Genomic DNA, 15593 nt, shown 5'->3' with positions numbered 1-15593 from the left:
GGTGGACGGGACATCTGCACGGCCGGGCTTTGGGCGCTTTGCTCCAGCTGTCACCGTTGGCAGACACCTGCGCCGTTGGGTAAACAAAGGCAGGTGTTGGCAGGGGGCGGGGCGTCAGGAGGAGTCCTCTCGGTCCTCCTCGGCCCACCCCACCGAGGCCCCGCCTCCGCCCCCCCCCCCAGCTCCCCCCTCCAACGCCCGGCCGCCCGCAGCCCGCTCCCCGCCGCGCGGGGCGGAGGGCGCAGCGCGGGGCGGCCGTCGGGGCGCATGGACGGGCCCGGGGCGCGGGGCCCGCGGCGCCGCCATGAGGAAGCAGAGCGTGCGCACGGCCGCGCTCATCCTGTGCATCCTGTCCTACCTGCTGGTGGGCGCCGCGGTCTTCGACGCGCTCGAGTCCGAGGCGGAGCGCGGCCGCCAGCGGCTGCTGGCCCAGAAGCGCGGCGAGTTCCGGAGGAAGTACCGCTTCTCGGCCGAGGACTACCGCGAGCTGGAGCGCCTGGCGCTGCAGGCCGAGCCGCACCGCGCCGGCCGCCAGTGGAAGTTCGCCGGCTCCTTCTACTTCGCCATCACCGTCATCACCACCATCGGTGAGCGGGCCCCGCGGCGCCCCCCGCCCCGGGCTCGAACCCCTCCTCTGCCCCCGCCCGGGCCCGGTGGCTGTGGACCAGTCGTTTCAGCCGCCCTCCGCCGAAAGGGGACGGCGTCCCACGCGGGCGGGGCTGGGAGGAGTCGGGAGCTCAAGTTCGCCCAGAGGTGGCACGCGGGAGTGTTCGGGGGAAGCCTCCAGGGGCCGGGAGACAGGTGGAGCGGGGCGAAGCGCGAGTGGCTGGAGACCGAGGCTTCCTTGCCTGGCTGCATCACACTAGCTGTGTGACCTCAGACAAGTTGCTTAACCTCTCTGAGCCTCCGTTTTCTCCTTTGTAAAATAGGGCTGCTAATAGGCCCTATCTCAGGGCTGTACCGAGATAATTATTGTCAAGGAGATAATGTGTGCAGAAAGTTTTAGCGCAGGGCATGACACATACAAAGCACTAAAAAAGAGAGAGAGATTGATTTTTGTATTATAATTATTATGCCGTTACTCCATGACAATGGGATCTAGTCTGTCTTAGTCACTGCAGTGTACCCAGCCGAGCGCATAGTAGACACTCAATAAATATTTGTTGAAGGAATGACTGATTACCACAAGCTTTGGACCTCACCCTCGGGGATCCAGAGCAGTTTCTCTGCAGCATCTGGACCGTCAGTCGTTGCCATGGCTACCGTCTGGCTGGTACCTGCTGAGCAGAAGCCTGGGGAAGCAGGAAAGGAGAGAAGCAGGCTCTGCAGGGCTCCAGGCTGGGTGTCCGCTGCTTCTCCGGCCCCAGCTGTGGATGTCCAGGCACCCCCTAGAGCTTGGATCACCACTGTGGAAGCCTGAGCTTTGGAGAAAGTTTTTTCCTAATGCTCTTGGCGAACGAATGTGAGCTGTGGGTTAAAAGCCCGAGTTCTGCAATTACATAGCCCAGAGTTCTGTTCTCATCTCTGCTGCCTCCTGTCTGTCTTCTCTGGCAATTGAACGTACCTCCCGGAGTCCTGGTTTTCTCGACTGCAAATGCAGTGCTTGCTACCTCGCTGGGTGGTTGCCAGGTTTAAATGAGGTCAAGTGTGTAAAATGCTTGGCAAGGTGCCTGAGGCTAAATAGGCACTATTAATTGGTCATAATAACAATATAACAATTCATTGTTTGCCAGCTGTGGGCCCAGCTCCCACTCAGCCCATTATGACCCCCCCTGTGAACATGGGCACCCCTGCTTCCCTACCCAGGCTCAGCCCAAGACACTCCCTGTTGCCATGCCCAGTGGTGTGGGACCCCATCCACCTTTTCTGCCCTCCCCCACGTTATCTGGAAGGCTCACAGCTGGTTTTGGCCTTTTCTGTGGGCTGTTCCTCACTGGCACCTTGGGGAGCTGGGGGAAAGGGACCCAGTTTGGAAACAGCTGGAGCTTTGCCTTTTCCGGCCACCTGGGGGCGCCAGCTGGGGCTGTGTGGTCCCGGCTGCAAAAGCCAGCCTTGCAGAGAGCCCAGCGCCAGAACCCAGGAGCTAGAGCTCTGCAAGAGGCACTGAGGCGCAATGGAGGAGAGTGGTTAATGGCTCAGGCCCTGTGATGTTTGGGCAGCTTCCTTGCTCTGAGCCTAGTTACCTTGTCTGCAAAAACGGGAGACTAATATTGCATACAGTAATTAGGAGGGTAAAATAAAATAATCTATGTAGAGTACCTAGCATGTTTAGTTATTATCATTGTTCGTTTCACTCTGTCAAAGCCTGACCTAGCCCCAACCAGCTGAAAACAGCACTGCTTCGCATCTTACTGCTAAAAAGGTTCCCCTGTGTCGCACTCAGCACCCCCTTCAGTTTGATTTGATTATTGATGATGAGCATTATCGATATTAAACTTTCATTGGGCCTTTTGTCTGTGTCAGGCTCTGTGCAGGGCACTGGTGACTAGGGACACACAGAAGTGATTGGCATGGTCTCTGGCCTCAAGGAGCTCACAGTCTCGTGGGCGGAGCTCCCCCCCAAAACAGGGGGCAAACTGATGGGGCCACGCAATAGAAATGTGGACGTGGAGCCACAGATCTTTAATAACATGTATTGTGTCAATATTCTGAATAAATGATGTGTGCACGCAGCATACACAAAAGGGTAGAGAATGAAAAGGAAGTCTCCCTCACACCCTGTCCCTCAACCCATAAATCTCTTTCCCTGGGTCAAATACAGTTACTGGTTTTTTGTGCATCCTTCCACATATATTCTCTACCTGTGTGTTCCTTTAAAGCACACACACATATAGAGACATTAGGTTATACACACTGTTTTGTCTCGCACTTTCTTTTTTCACTTAATATATTTTGGCGATTTTGAAAAAATCAATCCCTAAAAAGCTGTGTCATCTTTTTCTTGGCCGTATAGCAGCATTTCTCAACCCTAGCACTACTCACATGTCGGACCGGATAACTCTGTTGTGGAGGGAGGGCTGGCCTGTGCATCACAGGATGTTTAGCATCCCTGGCCTCTACGCACAAGACGCCAGGAGCACACAACCATCCCAGTTGTGACACCCAAAATGTCTCCAGACATTGCCAAATGTCCCCCTCAGGGGCGAAGTGACCCTTGGTCGGAACCATTGCTGCGTAGGGCTCTGTCATTTGGTTGGCACCATGATTTATTTCACCAGGCCCCTACCGGTGGACACTGAGGTTGCCTAGTTTTCACCACGAGCCACGATGCTTCCCTGATGCCCCCCATGCACACCTCACTTTGCACACACATGTATTTTGGAGGACTAACTTCCTAACTGTGGAAATGCACGGGCCAAGCGTTTGTGTGTTTACATTTTGGCAGATGGTGTCCGTTTGCTAGAGGGGGCACCTTCTTTGGACTTTTCCTGGGTTATGGGCCTCTGTGAGAATACCCTGAAAGCTTTCGCTCCTCTCTCCAGGAATGCTCGGTCCCTGGGGATGGCATGGTGGTCCAGGACTCCAGGAGGCCCGCTCGTGTGTAGGTCCCCGACAGCAGTCGAGGGGACCTGATGAAGAATTGCTACATCAGACTGAAGAAGTGCTTAGCGAGGGCTGGCTTGGAGCAGGATGTGGGAAGTCGTGGACTAGGGCAGCAGGGAAAGGGCTATCCAGGGGAGGAAAAAAACCATGAGAAGAGGCATGTGGAGGTGGGAATGCTGGTTGGGGGCACAACACGGGGTGGGGCTGGACAGGTGCGGGGTGGTAGGGGGAGTCAGATCACCAAGGAGCTCCGACACCAAGTGAGAACTGGTAGGTGCTTTACCCTGTGGGTCCTGGGGCACCATGGAAGATTTTGCTTGATGTTTAAATCAAGGCATTCTTCACACACGGTGAAACACACATTTTTCAGTGTCGCAGCCCTCGGCGAGTTCTCACGGGTGAGGACCTGTCCTGCAGCCACCACCGAGACTTAGCAGGCTCCCATCACCCCCAGATTTGTCATGCCCCTTTCTGGTTAACCCCCTCCTCCAACCACAACGACTGGCGACCGCAGATCTGCTCTCTGTCCCCATAGTTTTGCCAGAATGGTTCCAGAATGCCATTTCAATGGAACCATGGAGTGTGTAGTCTTTTGCGCTTGGCTTCTTTCGCTCCCCGTAATGCAGCTGAGACCCATCCTTTGGTGGCGCAGGTAACCCCAGTTCATTCCTTTCTGTTCCGGAACGGAATTGCATTGTACGTGCGTACCGCAGGTTGTTTACGCGTTCCCCAGCCGAGGGACGCTGGGTTGTTTACAATTTGGGGCGGTTAGGGATAGCCACACAAGGTTTCAAAGGCGGGGAATGACCTAGTTAGAAGCAGCAATTCAAGACGCTGCGCAGGCTCCGGGGGGGGGGGGGGGGGGGGGGGGGGGGGGGGGGGGGGGGGGAGGGAGCCCGGACAGGGCGGCTGCGGCCGGTGCTCACCATCCCTCCCCTCCGCTCTCCCTGCAGGGTACGGCCACGCCGCGCCGGGCACGGACTCGGGCAAGGTCTTCTGCATGTTCTATGCGCTCCTGGGCATCCCCCTGACGCTGGTCACCTTCCAGAGCCTGGGCGAGCGCCTGAACGCGCTGGTGCGGCGCCTCCTGCTGGCGGCCAAGCGCTGCCTGGGCCTGCGGCGGCCGCGCGTGTCCACCGAGAACATGGTGGTGGCCGGGCTGCTGGTGTGCGCCGCCACCCTGGCCCTCGGGGCCGCCGCCTTCGCGCACTTCGAGGGCTGGACCTTCTTCCACGCCTACTACTACTGCTTCATCACCCTCACCACCATCGGCTTCGGTGACTTCGTGGCGCTGCAGAGAGACGAGGCGCTTCAGAGGAAGCCGCCCTACGTGGCCTTCAGCTTCCTCTACATCCTCCTGGGGCTCACGGTCATCGGCGCCTTCCTCAACCTCGTGGTCCTGCGCTTTCTGGCCGCCAGCACCGACGCGCCCGAGCGCGCCACCCGCCGCGCCAGCCCGCTCCGCCTGGGGGCGCCCGAGAGCCGCGGCCGCCCTCCGCCCCGCTGCCCTGCCCGCGCCGGGGGCTCCGCCTCCATCTCGTCCCGCGTGCACCGGCTGCAGCTGGGAGCCCGCGACAACCTGGCCTTCTCACCCCCCTCGAGCCCTGGGGCTGTGGGCGGCGGCACGGTGGGCAGGCCCCCGGCCCGGCGGAAGTCCATCTGACAGCCCTGTCCCGGGCCCCGGAGGGTGGGGGTTGGGGGAGGTCGAGGAGCAGGAGGGGCTAGGGTCACCTGTCAGGGCATGCTCCCCAGAGCTTGGAGAGGGTAGAGGGGCTGTGGCCTCAGGGCCGTCTTCTGCCACGAGCAGTGTGTCTTTCCCTTCTGTGGCCAGCCCCTCCCTCCTCTCCAAAAATCCATTAAAGCCGCACCTTAAGCACAAGCACGTCCTGTAGGTGCAAATCCCCGTGGTCCGAACTGTTTTAGGAAGGCGCGGCCACATCAGCCACCCAGGAGAGGCTCTCCACAGGCCCATGTCATCAGCTAGCCCTCCCGAGTGGAAACAGGTGGCTGTTTCTCTGCTGAGAGAGGAGGCAGGTTTTCCGTGTTGTAAGGGAAAATGCGGGACTTTCAACCCTGGGAGGCAGGCGGTGAGGCCAGCTGCTCACACCAGGAGAGGCATGGGGATCGGATGCACTGAAGGGAAACAGCTCCCGTCCCCGAGTGGAGGGGCGGACAAATCTGCACTATTTAAACGATCGCTCATCCTCTTGCTCAATGTGTAGAGTGGAATTGACCCCCGTGTGAATGAAACACACCCTCCGCCCGACACCCCCCCCCCCCCATGTTCTTTGTCCTTGGCGAGCGCCATCCGAGGACGAGGGGGGCCTTGTTGACACCCACCACATCACTGGAGCACCTGGACGCAGTCAAATGCTGTGGGAAGACCCCTCTTCTGGAAGCCGTGAGATCTGGGTCCTGCCAACTGCCCTCAGCGTGACCTTGGGGAATGTCATCCCCTACCTGGGCCTCAGTTTCCACATCTGTAATGACTGAGTTCACCTGGAATCCTGTCCCCACCCCCCACCCCCTGCATCTCTGGAAGGGTTCCTGGGATGCACCCTGCCCCCTAAGGTGTCCGTGGCATCCTGCAGCGCTCGGCTTCCTCAAACACCGACTACCCGTGGCTTCCCAGATAGAACTCTCAACACAAAGCAGAGCGAGCCAGGTTAGAAAAGCCAAAAACTTTAATTTTCAACATGAGCTACATGGTCATGAACACAATGCAACGTGACCCACTCCAACCCAGGGGCCCCGGAAACCCTCCCTCCCCAAAGTCCCGAGTGGCTCCTGCTCCCACAGGGGGAGTGAGAGAAAAGTGGGTGGATGGAGAGGCCCCCAGCCTGAGGACCCGGGGTCCGGCCTCCCAGCCACCCCCTTCGGAGGCAGGCATAGAATGAAAGGGCTCCAGATGTGATGCCTGAGGCCCCGGGTTCAAGTCTCCACTTTGCCCTCACAGAAGCTAGGAGTACATGGGCACAGTCAGCCTCCCCCACAGGGTTTGAGTCCGATGCGCTCATGGACATGGCAGCCTTCTGTCCACTCTGAGGCGCTGCTATACAGACAAGGGGCCCTCCCACAGAGCCAGGGGAATCACTGCGGGGGAACGGGAGAGGGCTCGGTCCCCTGGGCCGGGCACAGTGCTGCTGCTCAATAAATAAATGCAGGTGGCCTTGCCTGACGCAACAGCTGTGCTCCAAAGGGAGGGGGGCTCGGCGCCGCTTCTGAACACCGAAGTGCGCGCAGGAGCTCCTGGTTTAAGGAACCGGATGGTGAATCAGCTCGTAAAGTACGTAGCCACCCCCTAAGCTGTCTGCTTCACCTCCTCTTAGAGCTCTGAGCTGTGGGAGAACTGAGTTCTAGTCCGGACCCCGCCGGGAACCCACAGTGGGACCTTAGCCGGTACTTTCCCTCCCAGGGCCTCAGCTTCCTCCTCCGTAAAGTGGGCTGACAATACACGCCCCCTCTACCCCCCAGGGGCTCTTGTGAGGGTATACTCGATGTAAAAGCACTTGGAAAGCAAAAGTTTGAAAAGCACTACGGGAAGGTCAGATCTTGTTACATCGGAAAGTTTTGTGAGGCTTTCCTTAAGATGACGTGTGTCACAGCCGTCTCACTCCCACACAGCCCCTGGGCGGGAACCGGCACTTACCTCCCTCAGGTTGGTCCTACGGGGGTTCTGACCCACCCTCAGCAGGAACCCCTACCCAGACACCGAGGTCTGGACCAAATGCTGGGCACCCTCAGTCCACTGGGCCAGACCCCAGGGCAGCTAGGGCTCTATGGTAACTCTCTCCGCCAAACCGGGGTCCGCAGAGATGGAACCAAGCAGGGCCCCGTGGCCCAGGGCTGAAAGGCCACAAATGCTTATCATGGCAGACATGCCTGGGCAGTGGCTTCCGGTTCCATGGAGGGAAGCACAACAGAGCCCCATCGTGCATCTACTGAGGGGTCTTGGGCAAGTCACTTCCTGACTCTGGGCCTTAGTTTCCTCCCCTCTCAGATGGGCTACAATTTGCTCTTCCCATCTTTTCTGGGAGGCTCTATGGAGAGAAGGGAGGAAGAAGTGTCGTGGGCAACGGTGGCCCCACCTGGCCCTGCTCTGGTTCCAGCTCAGCCTCGGGTGGGAGGAGGCCAGGATGGAGGCGCCACGGAACTCACAGGTGACCCCAGAGGCGAGCGTTCCCCTCGCCAGGCCTCAGTCTTCATCAGTAAAATGGACTTCATGAATGGTCCCAAAGGTCTGTTCCCAGCTGTATGGAAAGTGGACTCTGGAGAAGGGAAGTGGAGAAGACTCCCTCCCACAGTACCCCTGCATGTGACTTTTGGCCCAGAGATTGAAAAAAGAATCAGCCCCTCTATAAACCCCAGCCTCCCACTCCCAAATCCCACAATTCCACCTCTCTGCTCCTCTCCAGATGGAGCTTGAGCTGGCAAGGATCAGACAGCAGTAGGGACAGGCTGGCCTTGAAGGTTCCCCAAAGCTAATACTGAGAATAGTCACCCCCTCCCCAAACCCCCATCTCTTGGTGAGGACAGACAGTGGTTCCGCACCAAATGGTCAGAGCCCCCTTGGAAGCGGGGCACGTGCTCACAACAATGATACGAAGAAACAGGGCTCCAGCCCCCACCCCACCCCACCAGGAGGTGAACTGAGATTTCACAGAACAAACAAGAAAGTCACTGAGGGGGGCCCTCGGTGACCACCCCCAGGATGTTGTTATTGCTTTGGAGCGTGCTCTCTCCCTTTATAAAGGCTGTGCAGACATCAGAGGGTAGGCTCGGGCTGGGGGGCTCCGAGCCCTCTCTCCCTCTGTTTGGGACAGCCTGGCTCTGCCCCGTCTTTGAAAAGCTACCCCTGAACAACCAGAGCAGTGACGGCTGGAGAGAGAAGGCGCTCTCCTGGCTCAAAATATTCCAAATGGTGAGTAATAAACGAACAGCAGAGAAATCACACTGGTTAAAAAAAAAACAAACAGGGGAGGGGCTGATTCTGGGCCTCAGATTAGAGGCCACCCAGAGCCCTGCTGCCTCCTGCCCCAGCCTTGGGATTCCACCCAGCACAATCCCAGGAAGCTCGGAAGAGCTCATCGATAAAAGAAAGGGGCATCTCTGTCTCCCCTTCCCAGTGCAGCATGGGAAGCTCTATGGAGGCGATATAACTCATCCGGGACTTTAAAGGCTCCCCAGGGCTTAAGGAGGCAGAGGGGAGGGGAGGGAAGGCTAGAGGAGGAGAGGGATTCCAGGTGGAAGAAATTGCCAGATCAATAGCCTAGAGTGAGGCCAAGGACAAGGCAGGGCTGAACACAGCTGGGCATCCTCGGTGGAAAATGACCTCCTCCAATGGAGCCCAGGCCTCTCCACCAAGGCCCACAACCCTCAGGAGTGCTTCACAAATAAAACCAGTACCAAGGATAAGACGTCAGAACATCTGAGTATAAGGGGCAGCTCCAGCTACAACCGGGTCAGAGGGGTGGGGAGGGAGGAGGAGGGGCGAGAAGAGGAAGAAGAAGGGCTGGCCTCCCATGAATCAGGCTCCAGGCTCAGACCCAGACCAGTGAGGAGACAGCCGCCTCCTGGAATGTTCTGGTGTGCCTCCTCTCTACCCATCCTGGAACTCTGTAAAGACTATATGCAAGCTAAGAAGAGGCCCCAGGGCTTGGAACGCTAACTCTACCCAGCTAACCTGGACTACGCCCTACACAGCAGGGACTGGGTAATGAGGGGTGGTGGGCTGCTGGGTGCCTCCCAGGGGAGGTGGCAGAAATGTGCTTCTATAAAGAGGGGCCAGCCTGTGTCCTCCCAGCATGCAAAAGGGCTTCCGTGGGCCTCGGGGAGGGCCGGGCCAGGAAGGCAGCTACCCAGGCTTGCTTGAGAAGGAATCTCCTGATTCTTACACTCATGAGCCAAGGTAGTTGAGGCAGGGGCAGTGGGTTCTGCCCTTAGTACAGGATGGTTTGTTTAAAAAGACTAAAATAGGGAAGCTCTGTTGCCTCCCCAGACCCCTAGCCTGGAGGCAGAGGGGTAGACAAGAAGACCTTTGACCTCACCCAACGAGGAAGGATTCTCCTATGTGGGAAACCCTTGCCTTGGCACCACTGGTCCCAACCCCAACTTTGCTTAGACTCCCTCTCCAATCCAGCGTCCCCAAATTCAGAGACGGTGAGCTCCCTGGACTTGGGGTTCTCGAAAATCAGGGTCCCGTGGCTCCTTCACCAAAACACAGACGACCCAGTTCTTTCCAGTCCATTTCCACACTATCTCGTTGCAATCCCACGGAGCTAGGCACCCTGGGGGTCTGTGCCAGGTCCAGGGCACCGCCTCCTCTCCTTTGGCCCCTGCTGGACCCCAATTCCTAGAGCCACCGGAAGAGGGGCAGGCAGGAAGGGACAGACAGATGGACTCGGACAGGCTGCGGCAAAGCTCCTTCCACGGGCAGGCGGAGGGAGGCCGAGCTCCTCGTCATGTGGGAGGCTCTGGACCCCCCGGAGCTGGCTCCGGATCCTTGCAAAGCTGCCCCATCAGCTCTGGGGCAGGAGTAGCTGCCTGAACCCGGTGCCGCAGGAAAGACACTTGCTGGTAATTGGCACCATGGAGATGGCCGCTGGGTTCTGGACTTGGCTCCGGGCAGCGAGCTTCCGAGGAGGCAAAAAGGGGAGCAGTCGGACAGTGTCTGGGACAGGAGGATGGTATGCTCTGCCACCTCAGTCTTTCCTTTCTCCGGATTGCAGCCACATCCACCAGGTCAAGAACCGGCCAAGTCAAAAGTGCAGCCAATCCCGTTGGGAGAGGGAAGGTCTTAGGGGGTAGGAGGCAAAAAGGGGGTGAGGAGGGGCCCTGGGGGTCAGGTCTCCCCGTTCTGCTTCCCCACTGTAGGGGAGAACCCCATCCTCCTCTGTTCAATGTGCCCCTGGGCCTGGGGTCCCAGGTTGGGGCTGGGCATTCTCCAGGCCTTCTCGGGGAGCCCCTCCCCACCCCGGCCCTAAGATCGCTCGCCACAGGGGCCCACGGTGCTCTCGAGGGACAACTGGGACGCCTGCCGGAGCAGGGGGCCCGCGGCTGGGTCCACCATGGAGGAGGTGGGGAAGAGCTTGTACCAGCCCACGGCCAGGGTGGTCAAGTCCAGCTCCTCCAGTAGCACTCGGGCCACACCCATGAACTGCTTCCGCTCCATGCGCCCATAGTTCCCCCACACGATCACCTGCGGGGCGAGAGACACGGCGGTTCAAATCTTGCCATTCACGGGCCCAGAACCAGAACTCAGGTCACCCTCGTGCCCACTTCACCTCTGAGTCCTGTAGATGCTCCCGCCTTAAAATTGCTCAAGCCTGGGGTGCCTGGGGGAGCTCAGTCGGTTAAGCATCCGACTTCAGCTCAGGTCATGATCTCAGGGTCCATGAGTTTGAGCCCCGCGTCGGGCTCTGTGCTGACGGCTCAGAGCCTGGAGCCTGCTTCGGATTCCGTGTCTCCCTCTCTCTCTCTCTCTGCCCCTTCCCCACCTGCACGCTCTCTCTCTCAAGAATAAACAAACATCTAACTCTCTCCCATCTAACTCTCTCCATTCCACCCTCCACACCCTCCACCTTTGAAGCTGAGCCTTGAGGGCTGGCCCTACAATGTGAGTCCCCTGCCTGGTACCCTCCCCCTGCAATCCCCACCAGGCCCTCTGCTTCCAGATTCTCGGAAACCCCCCATGAGGAACAAAACAAAGTTTTAAAAGTGGCTGATGGATGTGTGGTATACAAGCTAGCCTCCTTCCTTTTTCCAACAGACTCTTTTCTGTAGTGCCTGCCCCATTTCTTGGTCACCACTCTCCCTTGGAGCAGCTAGTCGGGTGGTTTCTGTGGCTGCAGGACCCTCATTTGCTCTTCTGGAGCTCAGGGTCTAACTCTGTCCCCTTTGGGGTTAGCCCACAAAGGTGGGCTGGCTCAGTCACTCCGTGGAGCCCGCTGACTCTAATGCACAGCCTCTGGGGTCAGACACAGGTGGGTTCAAATCCCAGTCCTGGCTGGGTGGTTTGGGTTAAGTCATCCAACCTCATGGGCTCTCAGAGTGGTTTCTAAGTGAAATTATCCCCAGTTTCCCTCGCAGGCAAGGATCAAAGGAGTGGACGTCCAAGCTCACTATGAACTGTCAGCTGCTTCTCGAGCACACAGGGCAAGATGACAACAGCGTGAGCCACTACTGCATACGGTGTTGGACGCTGCTCCAAGGCTCCACTGGCCTTAGATTCAACCCTCCCAACAACCCTACAAAATGTTTTGATTTCACAGCTGTTTCAACTGAGCCTCAGAGAAGTTCAATCATGTGCCTGAGATGGTTCACCTGACCAGTCTTCGATGCTCCTTGGGCAGCTGATCAGAAGTCCGCCTCTGGTGCATGGATGGATTCATTTTAAACTGGGGTTATGGGCTGAACTGTGTTCCCCCAAAATTCATACTGAAGCCCTAACCCCCCAGAATGTGACTGTATTTGGGAAGAGAGTCAAATGAGGCCACAATCCCATCCGACTGGTATAAGAAGAGGAGATTAGGACACGAAGAGAGCGAGAGAGCAGGGACGCGTGTGCACGAAAGCAAAAAGACCGCGTGAGGACACAGGGAGAAGGCGGCCTTTGCAAGCCAAGTAGAGAGGACTTGGAAGAAATGGAACCTACGATACCTTGAGCTTGAGCTTCTAGCCTCCAGGACCGCGAGAAATACATTTCTATTGTGTAAACTCTCCAATCTGTGGTACTTTGTTACGGCGGCCCTAGCAAACTATTACAACTGGCATTCGGATCTCGCTCACGGGGCTGGTGGGTCTGTCCTGCTGTGACATCAGTCAGAGAGCTCACCAGCAAGGACCCCACTCAGATTTCTGTTTCCCCATCCCCTCCACATCCCAGACAGGGATGTTCTGTGGAGCTTCTCCAAAGATGCTCAGGCCAGAATGCTCTACCTTTGTCTACTGGACCAGATCTGGCCCATAGATGTTTTAAGTTGCATGTGAATGCCTCTAGACTAGAAGAGTTCTCCCAAACTTTTTTGACTAGTTTATACAGTAAGACATTTACATCATCACCCAGTGCATACAGGGGACTCCCAATTGAAGAAAGTCAGATAAGACCTGCCTAACTAAGAATGATCAATGTTTTCTTTCCTATTCTATTCTGTTAAACAAACAAACGAACAAACTTGTTGAGATTCGCTAAACGGATTTCACAGCTCGCTGATGGGTCTTAACCCTCAGGTTGAAAAATTCTGCCCTAGATAGGCCCTGGGCTTCCCAGTCTGGCCAAAGTCCCACTGTCTTGGCAAATTTGTAACACGCTGGCCCTGCCCTCATTTGCTTTGCCTGCTCTGGTTAGAAGCAAAAAACTGAGGTACAAGCCAGAGGTGCCCAAGTGGTGACTCCGAGGCAGTGGGCATACGGTTCCTGCAGGCATCCAACCTGGGCCCTGCCAACACCCACGATGGGCAGCTATTTCTAGCTTAATGCCTGAGTCACCATTAGCACCCCCCTGATGGCCAGGGAACCAAACACCTCTCTGGATCCTCAACAGCTCCCAGTCTATTATCTTGTGCTCCAGGCCAAGCCCCCGGCTTCCAGAGGCTGTTCTGATAATGATTAATAATAACAAGAAGAACAATGGTGGCAGGCATTTGTGGGGCACTTACCATGGGCCGACCCTGCATTTTTCTTGCACAAGGCACCCATTTCGCTGTCACAATGTTATCTGTAGGTACTGTGAGCACCCACATCTTATGCCCATCTTACAATAAAGAAGCTGAGGGTCAGAAAGGAACTTGTTCAAAATTGAATTGTGGAGCTCAGATCAACCACAGTGCCCTCCTTCCTCCAGGTGAGGCCCTCCAGAGACACCCCCCACGCCGGGGTGCCCCCTCTCTCCCTCTGGAACTGCATACACAGACCTCGGGGCCCCTCACCTGCAGGACTTTGCCCTGGGGACTCTCAGGAAACAGCAGCACCTGGTTATACAGCGGGTCCAGCGACTTGCGAGCAACTTTGGTCTTCTTCTTGGCAATGCAGACGCCGTTCTCCAGCAAGTAGGCCTTGATGTAGGCCGCTGAGGACAGAGACCGGCGGGATGAGTTCGAATCTGGCCCTCAAATGGTGGGCAAATGGCACAGTAGGGGGAGGCTCCCCACCCACTGCTGGGGGCCAGATGGCCTCATGGGGTTTGGGGAGGCAGCTGCAGGGGTAAGTGTGGTGGTAGGTGTGAGTGACAGGGTGCAGCTGGGGTTGGGTGGGGCCTACTCCCCCTCCTTGGGTGATCCTACCTGCCCCCTCCCTGCCTTTGCTCACTCTGTACTTACCTGTTTCCTCCCTTAGTCCCCGATTTGCTCACCCCTCCCCTGGCTTACCCCTTCATCACTGACACATTCACTCAATAAATGTTTGCTAAGCACCTACTTACTGTGCGCCAAGCACCTAGGCATGGGGGTATAGCCATAAACAGGTAAGATGGCCCTTGTCCTCCAGAAGCTCAAACCAGTGGGGAAGACCAGTAAGGTCAACTGATAATCTCCAGTGGTTCTCAGAACAAACTCAAAACCACTACTCCCATGTGAGTCACTGGGGTTGGGACAAGGGAGTCCCCTGTAGTCGGGCCCAATTTTCTCTCTTCTAGACCCAGAAACCCCTCAGGGCCTCCCCGCCGACCTCCACCCCTGCCTTGTAGAAGGAAGGGCAGCCCCACACCTGGCAGTGTCTTGGAGCCTGGCTTGGCCGTCAGTCCCCGAGCCTGGATGATGTCCACTTCCAGCTGGCCATTCCGCTCCTGCAAGCCGATCTCCACGTCCCCTGCAAGGGGCCCCAAAGCACGGGACTGGGAAGTGGCTTAGAAGCTCGCCCAGGGGCTCAGCCTCTCGTCTCTACTTAGGGATGAAGCCCTCCCCCCTTCCCCTGCTCCCACCCAAAACAAGACCAGAAACCACTCCAACATGAGGCTCTGCTGAGCCTGTGGGTGCAGACTAGGCTCTAGGCTGGGTGCTCGGTGGATGGAGCCAAGCGGGATGGGGACAAGGGGGAGAACGAGGGCTTGTGGTGCCCCCCGTCAGGAATAGGTCTTGGGGCACTCACCCATCGGCGTGGTGGCCAGGGTCTGGCGGCCCACGAACTGCGCTGGCCCCATGCTGCCGAGGAAGTCACTGAACTGCGCGTCTGACGCCAGGCAAACTCCCCCATAGTTAAGGCTGCAAGAAGAAAAAAATGAGACAAAAACTAATGTTCCCAGGGGCTGACTGAGGACTCTGATGACTCAGGCAGTCACCTCCAGAACCTCCCTCATCCACGGGGATTCTGTCCACATCCATCACCCGGCCTCAGGCAGACCTCTGTCCTGTCTCTCCTTACTTCTTTCTATCTTCATGGCCCTCAAATCTCTACTTCGACTCCAAAATTCTAGGGCTTAGCATTTGCGTCCTGTACCATCCCCCCGCCTCTCCTCACCAACCCTCAGGTTCCACCTCCATGAAACAGGTGTGACCCTATCTGCCTCCCGAGGTGGTCGTAAGAAGCATGGGAGGTGATGCTGGTCAGTGCCCGGCTCCCATGGTTTAGTGCCACAACACTGGTCCCGAGACCAGCAGCATGGCCCAGGAGCTAATGAGGAACAAACCTGCACCGCACTCTACTCCGACCTGCTGAATCCGTCTGCCTTTTAATGAGAGCCCCAGTAGACTCGTTGACACCTGACAACTCGAGACACACGGGACCAGGGGCTCGGCCTCGGAGGTCTGCCTTGGTTGCCGGTGCTCCAAGTTCACTGCGCCCTGTCTGTTGGGAATGAGACCGCAGATCTCCTTTGAAAAGCCCCTCCCCAAGGAACCAATTCCCCTGGAGTGGAGCAGAGCAGGTTCGAGAGTCTGGGCGTGAGCTCCGCCTGGCCAATCAGCACATTCCTTCCCTTGGCTGTTTACTGGCTCAGAGACCTGCACGTGGCCCAATTCAGCCCACAAGAATCTGGTTAGGAGGCTTTCGACGTGGGGAGTGAGAAGCTCTTTTTTCCCACCAGGCTTGAGCCTGAGACAGAAGACTGGAGCCATTGG

At 57.4% G+C, this 15593-nt stretch overlaps 2 protein-coding genes across 4 annotated transcripts in view; one reads left to right on the top strand and one right to left on the bottom strand.

The window, feature by feature from the left end:
- Nucleotides 1-260: 260 nt before the first annotated feature.
- On the top strand, nucleotides 261-5754 carry KCNK15 (potassium two pore domain channel subfamily K member 15). 2 transcript variants are annotated; one of them, XM_042930869.1, is made up of 3 exons: nucleotides 261-587; nucleotides 4497-5170; nucleotides 5467-5754. In XM_042930869.1, the coding sequence occupies exons 1-3, from the start codon at nucleotides 305-307 to the stop codon at nucleotides 5563-5565; spliced, it is 1056 nt and encodes a 351-aa protein (XP_042786803.1). In that variant the 5' UTR covers nucleotides 261-304; the 3' UTR covers nucleotides 5566-5754. The 2 variants fall into 2 exon arrangements, with proteins under 2 accessions (XP_042786803.1, XP_042786805.1); XM_042930871.1 differs by having other exon boundaries at nucleotides 4497-5559.
- A 2508-nt stretch (nucleotides 5755-8262) lies between these two features.
- The window catches only part of RIMS4 (regulating synaptic membrane exocytosis 4), a 61349-nt gene continuing 54018 nt past the window's right edge, over nucleotides 8263-15593 (bottom strand). For both annotated transcript variants that reach the window (XM_042930872.1, XM_042930873.1), the window contains exons 3-6: nucleotides 14626-14738; nucleotides 14245-14346; nucleotides 13470-13609; nucleotides 8263-10741 (exon numbers count right to left, since the gene is read on the bottom strand). In XM_042930872.1, the coding sequence (XP_042786806.1) occupies nucleotides 10523-10741; nucleotides 13470-13609; nucleotides 14245-14346; nucleotides 14626-14738 (574 nt within the window). In that variant the 3' untranslated portion in view covers nucleotides 8263-10522. The remainder of the gene's footprint in view (nucleotides 10742-13469; nucleotides 13610-14244; nucleotides 14347-14625; nucleotides 14739-15593) is intronic.

Source organism: Panthera leo, chromosome A3 (genome assembly GCF_018350215.1).
Source record: "Panthera leo isolate Ple1 chromosome A3, P.leo_Ple1_pat1.1, whole genome shotgun sequence".
Classification (NCBI taxonomy): Eukaryota; Metazoa; Chordata; class Mammalia; order Carnivora; family Felidae; genus Panthera; species Panthera leo.
The sequence above is the reverse complement of the archived record's forward strand: the minus strand, read 5'-3'. Positions and strand labels throughout refer to the sequence as shown.

Coding starts and splice junctions, on each gene's coding strand:
- KCNK15 (XM_042930869.1), top strand. CDS start 305: ATGAGGAAGCAGAGCGTGCGCACGGCCGCGCTCATCCTGTGCATCCTG. Junction 588..4,496: donor CACCGTCATCACCACCATCG/GTGAGCGGGCCC, acceptor CTCTCCCTGCAG/GGTACGGCCACGCCGCGCCG. Junction 5,171..5,466: donor GGGCTGTGGGCGGCGGCACG/GTGGGCAGGCCC, acceptor GAACTGTTTTAG/GAAGGCGCGGCCACATCAGC.